The 18,602-nt window shown below is 41.3% G+C and overlaps 3 protein-coding genes across 4 annotated transcripts in view; 1 reads left to right on the forward strand and 2 right to left on the reverse strand.

Annotated features, from left to right (window-relative positions):
- The window catches only part of LOC136427789 (adhesion G-protein coupled receptor V1-like), a 59,260-nt gene extending 49,807 nt beyond the window's left edge, over window positions 1-9,453 (forward strand). For both annotated transcript variants that reach the window (XM_066416955.1, XM_066416956.1), the window contains 15 exons: window positions 217-393; window positions 709-964; window positions 1,342-1,509; window positions 2,049-2,221; window positions 2,619-2,759; window positions 3,148-3,300; window positions 3,543-3,695; window positions 4,226-5,686; window positions 5,887-6,003; window positions 6,131-6,212; window positions 6,370-6,472; window positions 6,833-6,990; window positions 7,391-7,512; window positions 7,868-8,047; window positions 8,224-9,453. In XM_066416955.1, coding sequence (XP_066273052.1) covers window positions 217-393; window positions 709-964; window positions 1,342-1,509; window positions 2,049-2,221; window positions 2,619-2,759; window positions 3,148-3,300; window positions 3,543-3,695; window positions 4,226-5,686; window positions 5,887-6,003; window positions 6,131-6,212; window positions 6,370-6,472; window positions 6,833-6,990; window positions 7,391-7,512; window positions 7,868-8,047; window positions 8,224-8,541 — 3,762 coding nt within the window. In that variant the 3' untranslated portion in view covers window positions 8,542-9,453. The remainder of the gene's footprint in view (window positions 1-216; window positions 394-708; window positions 965-1,341; window positions 1,510-2,048; window positions 2,222-2,618; window positions 2,760-3,147; window positions 3,301-3,542; window positions 3,696-4,225; window positions 5,687-5,886; window positions 6,004-6,130; window positions 6,213-6,369; window positions 6,473-6,832; window positions 6,991-7,390; window positions 7,513-7,867; window positions 8,048-8,223) is intronic.
- Window positions 9,454-9,536: 83 nt separating this feature from the next.
- On the reverse strand, window positions 9,537-13,651 carry LOC136427791 (tRNA-queuosine alpha-mannosyltransferase-like). The gene is made up of 8 exons (XM_066416957.1): window positions 13,398-13,651; window positions 12,674-12,841; window positions 11,473-12,216; window positions 11,135-11,244; window positions 10,772-10,916; window positions 10,473-10,543; window positions 10,031-10,122; window positions 9,537-9,684 (listed from the first exon to the last, which is right to left on the reverse strand). Exons 1-8 carry the CDS (start codon window positions 13,577-13,579, stop codon window positions 9,622-9,624), a joined length of 1,575 nt encoding a protein of 524 aa, XP_066273054.1. The 5' UTR covers window positions 13,580-13,651; the 3' UTR covers window positions 9,537-9,621.
- A 3,947-nt stretch (window positions 13,652-17,598) lies between these two features.
- On the reverse strand, window positions 17,599-18,319 carry LOC136426893 (uncharacterized). The gene is made up of 2 exons (XM_066415613.1): window positions 18,112-18,319; window positions 17,599-17,849 (listed from the first exon to the last, which is right to left on the reverse strand). Exons 1-2 carry the CDS (start codon window positions 18,317-18,319, stop codon window positions 17,620-17,622), a joined length of 438 nt encoding a protein of 145 aa, XP_066271710.1. The 3' UTR covers window positions 17,599-17,619.
- Window positions 18,320-18,602: the final 283 nt, after the last annotated feature.

Genomic DNA, 18,602 nt, shown 5'->3' on the forward strand with positions numbered 1-18,602 from the left:
GTTTGGCTTACTGAAAAGCCAGTATTTCAATGGCTGTGATAAGACACATGAATGCTGTAACGTAGTATATACAGCTTCAACATACGAGGGAAATTGCCCTCGCTGCTTTTTAGAAAGTACAATGAATAGTCAGTTAGATTTAAGTGGTAAGTGAAATAATGCAGCTTTACCCAAGTATTAAAGTATTACTGTACATGTATTTCTTCATTTCTCCAGCTGTCACCAAGCCCGGGCTCCAGAGAACTGTTTGCTGTGCGACTTACTGCCGTCACCCCCGCCGGAGGGGAGGCATTGCTCACAGACGGGCGTCTTGTCGCTCAGATTGAGCCAAATGGAGTCATACAGTTTGCAGTGGACTCAAGGGAAGTAGCTGTCACAGAAAACCAACAGCAGGTAAGCATATATATCAACATTAATACATTTTTTTCTTAATTTGTCTTACAGAAATGCACAAGTAAGCATGAATTTTGCAGTATCAAAATTTTGATACATGTACATGCACCTAATTGCAAAAATGTTTGATGGGTTTCAGATGTTAACTTCAGTATGCTTAATTTTCTCTACTTCTTTCATATCAAACAGTTATTGCAGATAAACTGCATGACTGCTATAGTGACTACTTGTATTTTGTCTTTTCCATGAAAAGTCTTGGTAAGGGAAATGTTCAGACACTGTGTGTGCTAAAGATTGATTTTGCGTTGTTTCTAGGTGTCACTAACTGTTGAGCGCCAGTTTGGAGTTCTGAACAACACCCGCATCATGTACATGACGTCATCTGGGACAGCTGTGGCAGGGCAGGACTTTGAGCCCGTCACCAGTGGGTCTATTGTGATGGAGTCAGGAGAGAGGACGGTGCAGATCCTGGTGCCTCTGCTGCAGGATAGCCTGAACATCCCTGAACTGGACGAGTTCTTCTTTGTCAACATCACATCAGTGGAGGTGCTACCCAGCACCAGGGAAACAGGTTGGAGAGAACTTTTATTTATCTGTGATATAAGTTGATGATTAGATAAAGAGTAGTAGAAACACATAGAATTTAGTGGAAACAAACTTGCTTGTTATGTTGGAAAAGAATAGATATTTTGTATGTTAATTAAGTTCAGACATCTAGGAAATAAAGCAGTTACTCAAGCAGCTGGATGAAATTTGAAACGGTTAGAAGTTTCAGGTTGCATCCACTATTTTTCGTCAGTGACACTGGGCAAGACTTGTTGAACAGCATCTCTTACGGCAAATGTTCTTCATTAACGGGATCTGGATTTTGTCCTAAGAAATATAGATTTGTGACAGTCAGCAGATGCTAGGTTCACTGTCAGCTGACCATGTGGACCTTTACTGCAGGTGTGTCCCCTCGGCTGAACCCAGAGTTCTCTGTGGCTAAGATCACCATCCAACAGAACGACAACCCTTACGGTGTGTTCAGCTTCACCCAGTCTGAGGTGACAACTACAGAGGACAGCACTGATGGCACAGGCACCAAGATCATCTACATCACAGTCATGAGAACAGGTTTGCACATCATTTCTATAATAATGAGAACTTGCTGTTGATTGTGTATTGTAAATGTGATTTTCTATGTTAACTCCATATGGTTGTTGGCTGTTTAAGCCTCTTATAAAATATATAGTATGCCCATTTAAAGAAAAAACACACTCAGTGCTTTGATACAGTACCGTAATGTTCTTTATAACATGCTTCCACCACTACATGTAGATAGACATCCATCCATGTCAAAAGATAATTGTAGCACTAAGAATGATGCACCTGGGTCTTTACCTTTACCTAGTCCCATCCTCATGCCTGAGGGTCGGGGACTATGATGGTAGCACTATGAATGATGCACCTATACCTTTACCTAGTCCCATCCTCATGCCTCAGGGACTATTGTGGCATCCAGTATCATCCTATATTGTATTGTAATGCATACTCATTAAAGATAGGGGGGGGGGGGCATTGAGAAGCACATGTGCCTGCTGGTTCTTTTTCCACACAATGTGCATCTATCCTCATTGAAAGTTTACAACAAAATTACCTCATATGACCATCAGGTGGCACATTTGGTGCTGTAAGTGTGTCGGTGCGTTCCACCGGAGGAGGGGAAGTGTGGACACAGAACCCTGACGCACCTGGGCTACAAGCCGCCATGGCAGCAGACCTGAGGGAGAGAGTTACTGTGGGCCAGGACTACAGCTCAGCACTAGACGTCACTCTGAGTTTCCAGGTTAGAATCAATTATACATATACAGCCATTCAAAGTGCTTAAAGTACACAGCTGCCTTTTGTAGGTGATCAGACAGTATTCCTACTGTTTATCCGCATTGTGAAAATTCTTGTTGCTGACATTGCTATTACCGATTGAAGAATCCAACAGTTGTTTATTAGCACCAAACTCTTATAGGTCAGGACTGTAACCTAGTCATTTTCATACTCTTGACAGAAAGTGTGAAGTGAAAGTGATGCTGTTTTTTTATATTCTATTAATTTTGATCTGTTTCTCCTGTATTATTCTGAGTACAACACAATTTCATATATGCTTACAAAATGTTGATACTTCAACAAAAAAGGTTTTCAGAAATGTTTTATTCATGCTGTTTTAACTTCTAATTTTCGACCTATAGGAGGGTGAAAGGGAAAGTACTGTGCCATTCAGCATCACTGATGACAGCATACCTGAGCCAACGGAAGTGCTGTTTCTGTACCTCACTAACCCAACTGGAGGGGCCAAAGTAGCAGATCCGCGCACTGACAATGGAGAACAGGTGAGGACACTTAAAACTCATTGTCATAATCTTTACACAAAATATGTAGTCAATGTGATGTTGTTTTTGTAGAAATATTTCTTATTGCTTCTTCTGTCTTTTGAAATTTTGTACAACACGATTCCATCCATGCTCATAAGATGACGTTAACACTTAGACACATGGTTGTGAAGAATGAAATTAGTGCCCAGTATTCTATGACCAAGAGATATTTCTCGATATAACATTGAAATACTTTTATGTTGCAAACATAAGTCATGACTTTGGTGTTATAATGTCAGACAAAATTAGAATGTGATGGGGAAGGAAGTACTGAACAAAGAGCACTGTTGGTGCAAACCAGGCAGGTTTCTGAATCGTAATGACTGAGTGTGCTTTTCTTCTACAGGGTTATCTTACAGTAGTCATTGCTGGCAATGATGGACAGAACGGAGAGATAGGGTTCATCACCAGGAGTCTGTATGAGGAGGTGTATGAAGATGATACCGGCTCAGTGGATCTTGTCATTGACAGGGGAAGTAACTTCTTTGAGGATCTCAGGGTAAGTGTGCAAACCACATTCAATAGTTCAATGTCTGCATCAAATTTACGGTAGTGTCTTGAAAGTTGTTCATGTTGACTAGCTTTTTGGTTGTAAGTTCTGGTTTTTAATTTCAAGGTTCTTGATTGACCAAGGTTTTTACTTTTTCAGGATCTGGTCTTAGCCATAAGAGAGATGTAATTTCAGAGAATATTATTGATTAGTATGACAATTGAGACATTCCTTGTACATTTCCTTGTCAGGTTTACTGGCGAGCAACATTCAACAAGTCATCTGTGGTGCTCATCAAGAATGGTGTGTCTCTGCTGTCTGAGCTGGAGGCTGTGCAAGGGGATGTGCTCTGTGTGTCTGGCATGGCCACTTGTACCATCACTGTCCAGCTGGTCAATGATCTTGTACGTAGGCTTTCTCTACACAAGTATTTAGCTTAACACAAGAGAGTTAGAATACTCAGTAATGTACTTCTGGATTATTATTATTATAATAAAGTACAGAGGGTTACAAAATTATGACTAGAGGTCATTTTTGGTCATCCAGTACACCATGTGCTTACTGTAAATCACTTTAATATAGCGGCAGGAAAATATAGCAGTCTGGGGAAAATGGAGTAGGTCACGGCACTAAATTTTAACGGTTTGAACAAACATTACTGTCTCAAATACTAGTGATCAAATATCAGCGATGATGAAATTTTAGCGGTTGACTAGTGACTGTTAAATCAGCTAAAATTAAGTTACAGTTAACAAATCAAGAATTACAGTATTATATAAAGATATCAGATTTTCACAACTTTGTTAACAAACAGCACCTCTAGTGCATAGTGGGGAAAAGTCTGGTACATTATGATAAGCTTTGGTCATAAAACTGTTCATCATTTCTATGACAACTCCTGACGTACATCCTACCCGTTGATCTCCCCCATTAGAAACCGGAGTTCCCTGTGATGTTCTACGTCCAGCTGTACCAGGTCGGACCAGGTGCACAGATCAACCCTGCAGCAAGCTTCTCAGAGGTCACCATGGAGAACAGCGACTACCCGTACGGTCTGCTTCAGTTTGGTCTGGACTCCCGCTCCGTTGTATTCAATTCAGCATCCAGGATAGTTCGGCTGATGGTCAGTAGGGAGTTTGGCTTGACCGAGCGGGCGACAGTGAAGTACAGGACCCAACAGTCAGGCACGCAGACGGTAGCCGGGGTTACCATGTACCAAGCTGTGGAAGGAAGGGACTATGTGAGGGCTGAAGGACAGTTAGAGTTTGTAGCCGGGAGAAGTGGAGCCCCAATAGAGATCACACTCACTCCTGACACAGCATCATCTGAGTCCTACCCTAAAAGGTTCCAAGTCCAACTGTACGATGCAGACCCCCAGGAGGCTACGATCAGTACTCAGTATGGCATCGCAGACGTGACAATCGCTGTTGATGAGACCACGGAGGACTTGTGGGAGATCTGGGCAGAGGCTCAGACAGATCTTTCAGACAGGAGCATCGACCAGATCTTGGAGCGTCTGGTGACAGCCAGTGATCCAGAACTGACACAGGAGCAGCTGGGTGTGTCCCTGAACACCATGGAGCATATCATCCAGGAGGGAGAGTCTCGTGAGTTAAGCTCCGGATCCAAGACAATCATGTACGAGTTCTTCTGCAAGCTACTGGACTCAGAGAGGATGGACACCAGGGGTTGCTCTAAGTGTAATGAGCTTCTGAAACGGTTTGCCTTGATGCTACTAACGGGAGTGTCCTGCAACCAGGTCCAACCATCCAGCTTGATTTTAGACAGCTGTCCCAACCTCGTAGTGTCTCCCATCCGCCAGGTACCAAACAGAATCAACGGCTACACGTACGAGGGCAAGAGAGGGGACTACTTCAAACTTCCAGATACGCTTCTCTCTTCCCCTGGAACAGCTAACGTCACCTGTCAGGACCTGTACTTTATTGAGTACACCAGTCAGCAGTGGTTCAGTCCCGTGGACTCGCCTGTTGTTGGACAGAAGGTCATCTCTGTCTCCATGAGGGACAGAGAATTTACAAACCTCAACCCCGATGACCCTGTCAAGTATCTTATCCACACCGTTGACCAGCGCATCACACCTGAAGGCGCAAGTTGTGTTACCTGGAACCCGACGACTTCTTGGCAGACAACTGGCTGTAGAGTACTGAACGATCAGTCCAACTACGTGGAGTGTGCTTGCACCCACATGTCGGACTACGCAGCACAAGCCAAGACAGATAACCTAGCTGGGTACACTAATTACGTGTACGCAGCCTGCTTCATCACTATCATTGGAATGGCCCTGACCATCCTGGCACACCACCTGTGCAACATGTACTCCATGTTCTCCTACAAGCTGCACATGCATCTGGCATTTGCATGTATGGCCACTCAGGTATGTCTTGCTTTCTTTATCATTTATTTTGTCCTGGGACATGTATCTCATATGACCACGCGTTTCGACTAGTAAAGTTACATGTCAATTGAAAGATTATTTAACATTTCATATTTATGGTCTGAGATATCAGCCATTTAGTTAGTTAGATTTGTACAAGTTTATCAGACATCAAAAAGCATTTTGCTTCCTTTTTTCAGATTGCTTTCACTGTAGGAGCCTACATCAGCAGTACCTTAGACCAGGGCAGCTGTGCTGCACTCGGCATTGTTCTTCACTACTTCTTCCTGGCACAGTTTACTTGGATGTTCATACAGGTACGACATGCTGCACCTTAGATGTGGGCTTATTTGTATGTCATTTACAATCTGAATTTCACATTATCAGCCTTCACAAAATTCCAACTTGTTCTTGAAATCAATGGTTCCACTTATGTGCTTTCAGGCCGTCAACTTCTACAGGATCCTTGTGATGAATGATGAGCACACAGAAAACAAGTACATGCTGTTCTTTGTCCTGGGCTGGGGTAAGTTCAAGTCTTATGTTTTTCCTGGTACAGGAACTGCACATAGTCTGTGCATTGCAGTTGGATTACTTTGTGGTAGATTTTCTTGAGATAGATTTCTTCAGGAATTTTTCTTCAGGAATTAGAGACTAAAATTTTGGTTAAATTCCTGTTGCAGGCCTTCCTGTGCTGGTGGTGGGAGTCTTCATCATAGTGGTGTTTGCTGTCTGGCAGTGGGACATCACAACACTGTATGCAGATGTCCATGGAAATGGGGACATGTGAGTCATGCAGACTATTGTTTAAAGGTTTTTGTACAAATTAGTCCTTGCTATTGGAAGTTTTCCTTACATGGCACATGTTAAAAATTACAGGAATTCTGTACATGCCTCACATGTTGTGCTCTGTTAGTTGGATAATATTAAGTAAGTAAAGGTAGATCTGATTAAAATACTTTCAGAAATAGGGCAACATACTGCGCATCTTTTAAAACTTGCAGGTCCAATTTATTTCACTCCTGTACCTATATGGAAGTGAAACATGATGAGATGCATTTGCGTTATGTGACTGAAACACTCAAAACTTTACAGTAATTTGAAATATTGAGGGTAGGATATAACTCTGCCTTCCTTTTGTATTAGGTGTCTAATTCCCAATGGGTATGCTGCCCTGGCCGGAGTGGTGGGTCCTGCGTTGTTGTGTCTGGTGGTGGTTATTGGAGTGTGCTTCCAAGCCTACCAAGTCACTCAACAGTGGAAGATGTACGATGATATCTACAGGGGACGTTACAATGCAAACGGTAAGGATCTTAAGCTAATGATTTATGAGTAAAAGAATATCATGATCAATGAGTAAGAACTGTCTAGGTGCATCGTAACTCAAAGGAGAAGATGGACTGACATCTCCTTTTGTCCTCGTATGGAAATTTGCTTGTTGGGGCGGAATTCCACCCCATCTGTCCAAAGTACCTTGACTTCATGACACAAGATTGAGGAAAATATATTTTGGTAAGCCTAAAACGACAGATTTAACAATGAAAATTAACATCATGGGCTCCTAATCAAATGGGATGGAAAAAAATTAAAGTTGAAGACAGCCCTGTTTCAAGTCTATAGGGCTATTCTGGTTGTTGCAAACAATGTCAAAGTGGCAAAATGAAAATGGCTAAGTTTCTGACTCATTCATGTTCCTTTTTTCAGAGGTTCCCCTGATCCTGTTCATGTACCTGTTTGTGGTTCTGACCTGGGTGTTTGGAGGGCTACACCTGGCCTATGGCTACCTGTGGCTTCTGGTCATCTTCTGTATCTTCAATGTGCTACAGGTCAGTAAAATATATACATGATATTGTTGGCAAGATCTCAATTGTGTTATATGAATCTTTTCAGATAATCCGAAGAATAGATAGAGAAAAACATTAGGGTGATCTGTGTATCAGAAATAGAGTTGTAAATATCATGGACACTACTGTAATACTGTAAATCATGAAACTTTTACAGTGGTGACTTCTCCACTGCAAAGTCATGACAACACAAACCTTGATGACTGAAGTACAAAATTGTTTCCACCGCAAATGTAAAACACAACAAAAACCTCCTCCCCCCTACCATGAAATAATACAAATTTAAAGTAAATGAATGCAGTTTCCTTCATTGTACTTTTTTGTCTTGTTGTTGCAGGGTGTGTATATGCTGGTGGTTTATGTACTCTTGAGGAACCAGCTGTGCTGGCCTGTGAAAGCCAGCTACGAGCTACAGACCCCAGCTGAGAATGGCATGATGCCGCAGATCGTGTACAGCCACGATGGGTCCCTGGCTGGCAGTACCATGAAACTGGTGGGACAAGATGACATTGGAGAAGTAAGCAAGATTGTCTTCTTACTCAAGACCTGTTGTTTTTAAAAGAGCCGTCCATATATGTCATGGTGACATATGTATCATTCTTCTTATGTTGTATTCTGTATATCCTGTTTAGTGACATTGTGCCTTTTTCACAGCTTATGAATATGATGCTAACACAAATATTTTGAATTCAGTCCAGCGACTGGGGCCATGACGGGCTCGGATCCCTGACTCCCTCCAACCTGAAGAAATACTCCCCAGCTACTCCCGGCAACATCTACATCACCACGCCGACCCGCTCACCGGTAGACGACCAGGACTTACAGGAGGAGCAGGAGTTTGACGATCTGATCTTCGCCCTGAAGACGGGGGCGCCGTTTGACTCCAGCGGGGAGGAGGAGCGACCGCAGTCCCGGAACCAGAGTCAGCTCACTAACGACCTGGACTATAGCGGGGATTCTAACGAACACTATGAAATGAGAAGGATAAACATTGCTGATACACATCTTTGATGACCTCAGCTCAACCCACGGCTGGGTGACTTTGTGAAGAATCGTAGGGATTTAACAGATTTAACAGCAAAACAAGGGGGACTTTTATACTGGCATTAAAGTTATCAATAATAGACAAAGTGGAAAATGACGTTTTATAGATGAATTGCCCTTGAGGGGTTTGCAAAGATTGATATTTTTGAAAATTTTGTACTAGAATTGAATGGAGTTGGCAGCATTTTGCTAATTTTTTGTAGACTCTTAGAGTGTTACAAGAGTGATGTTGTTGCTTGCTGGTTTTATTTGTTGTTTATTGTAAAGTGTATTTTATTACCTTGATGTAAAAAGCTGCCAGTACTTTTAGAGGTAAAGATGATTTAGTGTTGCTGTATCACTATGCAATAAGAGGATGACTATGCAATTAGTGTACCATAAAATGGCAAAATTGTGTGATCACAAAATAAGTCACCTGAACATGTCAATCTGGAGTAATTGCAAGCAGTTATAATGTATCAGCCTTCAATGACTATTTCATACAAAACACATCATGCCAGACATTCTGCACAGTCCTTTTCTTGCCTCCAGCCAGTCAGACTCCAATGTGCAAAAAGGAGAGATTGATCAGGCTGAAAATATTTTCCAGTAGTATCTATGCACCTAACACTTTGAAAATATACTGTACATACATTGATTCAACACATCCGTCCATTGACCAAATAATTTTATATAGCATCTATGCATTAGGGTTATTTATAAGTTCCTGTAGAAATGCATCAAACTAATGTTGCTCTTCCTTGCTTTTCTAAAAGCAAAGATAAATCTGAATTCAGAGGAGTGAATTTTTAGTAATTTTAGGTAATATGTGATGAACGACTGTGTGGTGATTTTATAGTGTTTAATAAGTGTGAATAAATTATTTCTACCTTAGAGCTACATGTGCGTACTGTCTTGTTATCAAGGGGATGGATATATTAGAAACACTTAAAAGGACATATAAGAGAGCACATCTACAAAGATGAATGTGGCAACATTTTTATTAGTGCAGTGCAGGAATCTCTGAGGCTCCTTCAAGATTTTTTCAACACTACTGACCTACAGCTATCACTGCAATAGTCTCCTATACTCCTCTGCCAGGCCCTCCCAACTGTACTGATGTATTTCAAGCTAGAAAAACAAAAGAAGGACATATTATAGTATCATCAATATATGTATGAGAAGATTGTAACAAAATAATCATAATAAGTATTTCCAGCCCAACTGGAGTAAGAGGTAGATTCTGATACATGTAGTTTGTCTTCAAGCAGCCTTTGCATTTTTAATTTAGTTCCTGGCAGGTGCTTTGGATTAATACTTGTCTGCTTTCTTTGGCTGAAATAGAGTTACACAACAATGATTGCAAAATTCAAGCCAGCAAATCTTCAGAAAGAGAAGATACACAAATTAGAATGGTAACAACAGTAAATGTTTCTCCAGCATAAGATATGCCATCTCAAAAACAGCGAACACTCACATTTATTGTATGTTTTCTTGCTAACTGTGGTCTTCTACAATAATCCCTCAACCTCTTCTTCAGCTGTTGTGGCGTGTTATACAGGCACTCCTCTGGGAATCAATAGTGAAAGGTGTGAGGTGTGTCATGTTACTGTCTACAGACAATAATGTTCAAAAGAATTGGTGGAAATGTGACACATGGTGAGTGACAACATAGATAATGCTAAAGCTGGTCAAACTTAAACTAAGTTAAAGCATAATTCTTGAGACAAAATGTAATGCTTTTTCAACAACACAGTACTCAACTACATGTCTATTCAGGAATGCTATATCACCAGCAGGGCATCAAAAGACTGTTGTAATAGCATACTTACACAAGTGCACACACAGGTAAACATACAAAGAGACAATAAAACGATAGCATTTTCCATAGTGATTCCACTAGAGATGTCTCTACTTACTGGGAAAGATTTCAGGATAGACCAGTCTGTTGGGACAGAGAGGGTAACATCCACAGTAAACAGATTCCAACCTGGCAAAAATATGTGAATTTCAAACTTCTTTGCTGTGTAATTTCCATTACAAACAACATATAATCAAGAACCAAAGAAACGGTGCCATACAGTCTGTAGTGTACTACTTCAATTTAAAAGCTCTTAGCACAATGCAGTACAAGTGCTAGACCTACATGTACCTGAACATGTCACTGAGCAGGGCTACACTAATGCAAATTTACAATTAATCACAGAACTACACTTACATAGAGACCCCATAGAACTCATGATCTGCAGTAGAAACTACCACATCAGCCTGGTGCAACAGCCTGTAGTAATCCTCTTTAGCTGCCAGGTGTCCCCACTGATGAATTTGTCCTTCCAGTTTTTCTGCTGCCTCAGCAAATATTTCTGCAGTGGACAAAATCAAAAATGGAAAACAAGCACTGCAGCAGGTGCACCATTCTATTTAGGATTAGCTCTATTGCATATATATATGTTACATAGTGTGTCCACAATTGATTCATAATAGTTGTAGACAAGTAAAATTGCTGTTGCTTCAATATGTTTTAATCATGATAAGCCATGCAAACTAGGGCCACATGTGATGATGCAAGTCACTTCCTTACCAGGTACATCAGTGTACTCCTGTCCAAGCACAGACACCATGAAACTGCAGCCTTCCTCCTTCAGCTGGAACAGTGTGTGGAAAAACAAGTCCGGGTTCTTGTCATGTTCCCTGTGGGGTTAAGAAACACAATAGTTTAATCCTTATCATGGTCAACGTCCATCTATCTAGGCTCACTTTAAACGTATCCCTGCTGCCTAACTCTGTAGCCAATAGGGAATTGGGTGCCAAATGGCTACTTCAGTCTGATTAAGGTTAAAAGCTGGAAAATGCATTTTGCAGTACATCTAACAAAGAGCTGTCATGCATTGATAGATTAAAAAAGGTACATCGTCCTACCAGCGATGTGGCCACACAATGTGCAGAGGTCCATCTTTACTTCTCATCATAAAGCCACTTCCCTGGTCATCACATGGTTCTGATCTGTCAGACCTGCACTTCTCCTGGTCACTGCTAGGTTTCCCTTTCTCCTTAGAAAGGTCCTGGTCACTTTTCACACAGCTTCCAACACTTGAAGCCATTTCTCCTTGTATGCTCATTCCATGCTGACTAAACTTCAACTTCTCACCACTCTCTGAAGATTCTGCAGTCAACATCTTCAAATTATTGCTTTTATTTGATGTCTTACTTAAACTAGCTGTAGCACTGAGCAGTGCATCTTCTTCATCACTTCTATCTGCAGCCAAAACAAAGTCGTTTCTCATGTCCTCATCTGTTGAGTTTTCTGCACAGTCAGCAGTTGAGAGCTGCTCTAAAGAACTAGTGTCTGTGTAGTCCAGGATAGAAGTGGTGCCTTTATCATCCATGGTTGAGAATTGCCCTGCACAAGTCCTGCCAGTTTGTTCCCCAGTAGCGACCTCATGACCTGAAGACATAGTGTCTGTTTTGACATCTGTTCTGTAACAGTCTCTCCAACGTGCAGGGAAGTTGATGGGAAAATAGAGAACCTGACATTTTGGTCTGATCTGATCAGCCAGACCCTTGGGCCTGCAGTCTGGCATGACGCTGAAGTGGGCTTTGATGGAGGACAGGAAGGAGTCCTGGTTGTACTGGGAGTTGAAGAGGACGACATCAGCTACCAGGCTGGATGATAAAACAATACAGTATTGTTATAGATGCGAGAGTGTAGAGTTGTGATTTCAGTTGTCTTAGAATTAGAATCAACAAAATCTGGCTGAACAGCAAACATCAAATTTACTGAACTTTGTGTTGTTGCAACCAACAGCAGTTGCAGCCAACTCGATGATACTTAAACTTAAAGGTCTGGCTGCCGCTGTCCTTGCCCAAGGTAGATGTACAGTTAAACCTGGATTCAGCAACAGCTCAAGGCACCGAGGAAAAATAATTCACAGCTGAGGACCAGGTAATTGCTCAAGACATAACGTGGTTAACTATGTGAAAGTGGACGGGACTGTTTTAATGTGGCTTGTGACTAGAGGTGGTTGCCTGCACCAAGTGGTTGCCCAATCAGATTTGACTGTGAATGTAATCAGCACAGTTTTACAGTACCAAGATAACAACAGCTTGTAGGTGTACTCACCAGGATAAGACCTGATTATAGCCATACTGGAAGTCTCTGTCCTGGTGCTTCCTGATAGGATAGACTAGCTGGTTCTCATGGAAGTACAGGAGTTTCTTCAGCGAGGTCAGGTCAGGTCGGAGGGCAAGTAGCTCTGCCAGGTTGAGTACTGAACTAGCAAACAGGACCCTGTGGTGAAAATATTCGGTTTATGATGATTATACATACTAACATAGCAAAACATTAAAGACTAACATGGAAGTAAGTAAAAGGTTAAGGTGAAGGCCCTGCAACAGTCGCCGGCAGCTAAGGTAAAGGTAGGCCCATAGCCTTTTTGAAGCCGAAGGGGCAGTGGGTTGTTATCCACTGTGTCTAGTGTCTATCCACCTCAAGTTTTACACCATCCACGCAAGAACCGACACATATTAACACTCTTTCTTTCCCCGTACTATCCCACTGTGGAATACCCTGTCTGGCACGGTTGCGACGGCTCCCACCGTTGAGTCGTTCCGTGCCAGGCTGGAGGCCTGCCCGCCTTAAATTAGCCCGGGACCTCAACTCCCCCCTACTTTGCCCCTGAAGGGGTTATTTGGGGGTAACGTAATGTAGATGTATTCGAACCCAGGACCTCTGGTTTCTGGGCCAAACACCCAACACAACATCACGGAAGTAATTAGCTAACATGTTACATGTATTAGTAAATATAAATAATGTTTTTCCCCAAGCCATATAGGTCGTTGTTTACCTGAAGTTGTGCTGGTGCGGGATCTGTTGTGAGATGTACAGGGCAGCTGTACGGGCCCGCCAGTGCCATTTCTTGGCTGGAAGAACAACCTTGACACATCCTGGGATCTCAGCCCACAGCAGATCTATCAGCTGTTTGTGGGAACCTCCATAGAAAGGCTCAATTAGCAAAATGTCACACATAACTTCAGTAACGTTACACACACCGTGCACAGCACGTCTTGGCCACTGTAACCTATAACCTTTAACACCAGGCCAAACCATTATGATTAGAGGGGGGATATAATCGGTGGCTTATTTTCACTCGCTGCTGACAGAAAATAGTACTCAACTACCTATCAATTGATAATCCGTGACAGACTGTAAAACTTAAAGATAATAAAAAACACCCTACGTTTAATATTCAAAGGTTAAAATCCTATTTGTGTATATCATTTCGACTGTAATGGCCGCCAGATGTTTGCGGATGGATATTACAGGATTGAGGCTAAATGTGGCGCGACGTACGAAATGTCGCGCCAGTACTAGTGCAGCTGTAAACGTGGTCTGAAGAAGTTGTGTGCTCGTACTGTCGTAGAGCTCTGTGTTCATCTTTCAATGGCGTGGGTCACAGCTGCCTGAGGTCAACTGTTTCCTTAATGGCCTTTGTGGCGATAAATTAATGGCATTGCTGGCGTCGTTTTGTATTGCAACTGGTGACTTAGAGGTAACGTTAACTTTGATTTATTACCTTCGCCAAGAAGGTTATATTTTACAGAGCGTGTTTCTGTGTATCTTTAGTGAACACGATAAGTCGAGAACGCCTACTGAATTGTCTTCATATATTTGGTATACTGGTAGCTGTGTGCAAAATCTCAAGATGATTAGATTTTGGGCGAACTACTTTGCATAATCAAAAGTCTGTTATATTGCATCATCAGTCTCTCTAACATGTGGTACCAATCATCTGGTATAGTCGGGGAGATACAGTACTCCCATGGTGGCATGGCGTATTCCCAGGGGCCATTTTCTTGCAATTGACGGTAGAGTAAACAAAGACTGGCGACGGGTTTTGTTTACGTCTCGGGGGCCTTTACTTTTGACACTGCACACATGCGTAGTCGGAACCGTGAATGGGCTCATACTAGTCATAGGACAACAACAGCTTGGGTAGATGTTGTAAAACAAAGGCCGCCATGTTTCCACCAAATCGCCAGAATTAATGGTTAGATTTTCCGTAGAAAGTTTATATTTTTGGCGACGCCTCAGGGGCGAGCCAAATTTTTTTGGCGACGCCTCAGGGGCGAGCCAAATTTTTACTTTATTGTGTGCAGATTGCAAGAATTCTAGGAATTGTACAGGAATGTGAAAGTCCATGGGACGATAACTAAAGAATGCCTGGATGTATTGTCTTCATATTTTGTAGGTGGGTAGGTCTGTGGGAGACCTTGTAATGGTTGGATTTTGGGCCCCCTAGCGACTTTCTATGGTACTGCAGGGGAACTTTCACTTGTCAAATCTTGTCTTCTGAACATGCTATAGCCATGCTTTTTAAGTGGTGGATAGCTCTTTGTGAGGAAAATATGTCCTGTAGATTTGGACCCCCTAGCGGCTTTTTTTGGAACTGCAGGAGCTGATTTTGACTCAAACTTTGAAAGAGAATAACGCAAGAAGGGGATGACGGATCATCATAATTTTTGGTGTGTAGATAGCTTAAGTGATGATTTACATAATCATAAGTCAATTATGCAAATCAATATCTGATTTGAATAATTAATGAGGACAGTTAATAAATCAGCTGCATTCTATTATAGGACTCTCAAACACATGACATATGTAACTGAGAAAGAGATAAATATCGATAGATATCAATTATGCAAATTGATACTTAATTTGCATAATTAATGACAAAATACTATAAATCCATAGTGGTAAATGATGGGGATTTCATTTTTGCACCATTTGGAAGTTAAGTAAATGTGGCCACTATTAGACACACATCTTGCATAGAGGGCCTCATTTACATGATTTATGAGGAAATGGTACGATATCTTTTTTTGTGAAAACAAGATTTTCATACATTGCACAACTTGTGTTATTTTGGTAGAGAAGGTGATTGACTGATATGATTTATGCCGAAATTATGCAAGGTCCTTATTCAGTTATTTTGCATGTGGGCTAAAAACGAAAACGTTAACAGAGACCACCGTCGCCATGGCAACATCTTTTTATGTTGCCAATCTTGTTTGTTCTAGTAGAGTCCATTCCAAGTCACCAAGAGGGTTGTTATTGTCATAATTAACAAATGTTTTCAATCTATTGTAATTATTTGTGTGAGAGATTTGATACTTAAGAAATATTTGGAATGTGATTTCAACTTTATAAATATTCCTCCGGTTTTCTAAAACTTATAGAAATTTTCATCATGTGGAACAGAATATTTATAACAGTTTCTAAACAATGGTAACAGCATTCTACTATTATTTACAATTATTTATAATTTCTTACCATTTTCTACCATTATTTGTAACATCTTTATAAATAGGTCGGAGGGCTGGGAAGAAAGCAATTCACACATCATTGCCAAGTATAGGGAAGAATGCTCTCCACAAAGGACCAAACAGTGTCCTGCACAGTAAAATCTAAAGATATACAAAAGCAGACAGAGGGGGCGGATTAGCACCTACATTTATGGGGGCAATCACCATTCTACCATTATCTACCATTTTCTACCATTTTTTTGTAAATATTTGTAAAAGTGAAAGAATCATATAGATGTTTAGAAATTATTCTAAATAAAGAGATTTTTGGGCAGTAACTTTGTAAATGTTTCTAAACTATCTAATTGAATTTGAATAAATTCAAATTTTCCTACTCAATCTTTTAGAAAAAATTAGAACTATTGTTACTCAGATATTCTTTTATTAGAAATAATTCAAAATTATCACAAATTTCATTCAAAAACCCTCTTGGTGACTTGGAATAGACTCTATAACGTTAACGTCAAGTTTTTTGTAAACATGCTGTAAATTTTTCATGCAACGGTAGGGAAAATAACGATGCAATTAATCCTCTTGGTCGTTAGAAATTAATCCTCTTGGTCGTTAGAAATTTCCTGTATACTAGATAGTCCATGGGCCAAGCAGGTTTTTGGTACCAAACAGAGGGACAAAGGGTGACTTACTTTTTTGAAAAGGTTGATTCCTCTACTTTATAATTATGCATGATAACAATGTCAAATGTCCAGCTTTTTAGGAATTATCACGTGATATGGTGACTTCATTAAAATGGACCTCGATTTTTGGGACTAAATTAAGAGGAATGGGACAAAATATCAAACATCAATAATCTTCGGTGAAAATCGGTTTGTAGGCAAAAGATACCACAGGGATCACGAAATAGTATGTTTTTGGTTGATATTTTAACTCTATAAGAAGCTATGAGTCTTTGAAGTCCATTTTTTGGGGTAATTTTGTGAAAAAAAATGTATTGTTTACTTTCCAAAATCAGGCATTTATTTGGACCACCTATGGGGTCTTGTGTAATACATTATGTTAATAGGCCATATCATTTTCTGCATTTTGGGCTTTGAACCAACAAAATCCGTCAAAAATATCAGGAGTTATAAGAATTTTAAGAACTACACCCAACGGCCATGTTATCGAATCGCCGCAAATATCGCAATGCATCATGGGTAATTTTAAGAGTGTCCATCTAGCTGTAATTATACCTTGTAGCAAAGGACAAAATGTCGATTTTTGAAAAATTTTGGGTGGTGGTAAGGCCTTGGTCCAATTGTAGAAATATGGGTAAGTTTTGGGTTGACTGGTGGTCACCGGTTGCCATGGAAACGGTCATTTTTTTAAAGATGGCGAATTTCTATCCGCAAAGGCTCAATCTTGTCCAGAATACACAATCTTTGTCCTACAGAAACGATATGGAGACGTAGAAATAGCGACGTAGAAACGGAGGGCGCTACAGATCATCGGCTTGCAACAGAAACAAGCACACTTAGCAGCTATAACAATAGACATAGCTAGCTCTGAATAGAGACATAGAGACGGGGGACGCTACAGATTATTTGCTTCATTCTATCCACTACGTACTCAGTCACGTGTCTGTAATTGGGATAAAGAGACGGAAGACGCTACAGATTATCTTTTCCATTTGATCCACTACGTGCTCAGTCACGTGTCTAATCTGCATAAAGTGAAGCCCTAGCGGCGGGTTTATATCCATTGACATTATATCAAAAGGGGAAGTTGAAGTAGAATTGATAATCGAAGAAGCATAACTGACCTGCATCTCGGGCCCTGGTCCACTATGACGTCACACGTGCCGGCGTAGCAGTAGTTTTCCACGCACACGCACTCCGCTATCACCACCCCGGGGAACTTCTCACCCAGCTGACACACGCCCCCCTCCCCACACGTCAGGGTACAGAAGGACGAGTCTGTGGAGACCAGCTCCAACTCTGGAACAAAGTCATCAAACTCATCTCTTAGAAGATGCAAACTACTGAGACGAAATCTTTGCGAGTAAATCCATACACTCATTCATTTATCTACCTTTCTTTATACCTGTCCATAACTACTAGTATCTACCTCTCTTACATATCCATCCGTCTACCCACGCATCGATCTATTCAACCATCCGTCCGTCCGTCCATCCATCCATCCATCCATCCATCCATCCATCCATCCATCCATCCATCCATCCATCCATCCATCACCTACCGTCCGTTGTGAGTGCTATGGGCTGCACTGCCTGACTGTCGGTGACGTTCAGTGTCCCGTTGAACGTGCCGTTGTTGATGGCCACCGCCAGGTTGGTCTGCACTTGCTGCTGGATCGCGCTGTCAGACTCCGCCTGGTCCGAGGCGAACACGGCGGCGTACCTGGCAACAACACTTAGTCCATGGGCCAGGTCCCTCAAAATAGCCATTTGGTACCAAACAGAGGGACAAAGGGTGACTTACATTTTTGAAAAGGTTAATTCCTCTACTTTATAATTATGCATGATAACAATGTCAAATGTCCAGCTTTTTAGGAATTATCACGTGATATGGTGACGTCATCAAAATGGACCTCAATTTTTGGGACTTAATTCAGAGGACTGGGACAAAATATCAAACATCAATAATTTTCAGTGAAATTCGGTTTGCAGGCAAAAGATACCACAGGAATCACGAAATATTATGTTTTTGGTTGACATTTTAACTCTATAA

This window comes from Branchiostoma lanceolatum, chromosome 2 (assembly GCF_035083965.1).
Source record: "Branchiostoma lanceolatum isolate klBraLanc5 chromosome 2, klBraLanc5.hap2, whole genome shotgun sequence".
Lineage (NCBI taxonomy): Eukaryota > Metazoa > Chordata > Leptocardii > Amphioxiformes > Branchiostomatidae > Branchiostoma > Branchiostoma lanceolatum.

Coding starts and splice junctions, on each gene's coding strand:
- LOC136427791 (XM_066416957.1), bottom strand. CDS start 13,579: ATGTGTGACATTTTGCTAATTGAGCCTTTCTATGGAGGTTCCCACAAA. Junction 12,842..13,397: donor CCGCACCAGCACAACTTCAG/GTAAACAACGAC, acceptor TTTTCACCACAG/GGTCCTGTTTGCTAGTTCAG. Junction 9,685..10,030: donor CAAGAAAACATACAATAAAT/GTGAGTGTTCGC, acceptor TTGTTTTTCTAG/CTTGAAATACATCAGTACAG.
- LOC136426893 (XM_066415613.1), bottom strand. CDS start 18,319: ATGGCTATTTTGAGGGACCTGGCCCATGGACTAAGTGTTGTTGCCAGG. Junction 17,850..18,111: donor CATAGCACTCACAACGGACG/GTAGGTGATGGA, acceptor ACTTTGTTCCAG/AGTTGGAGCTGGTCTCCACA.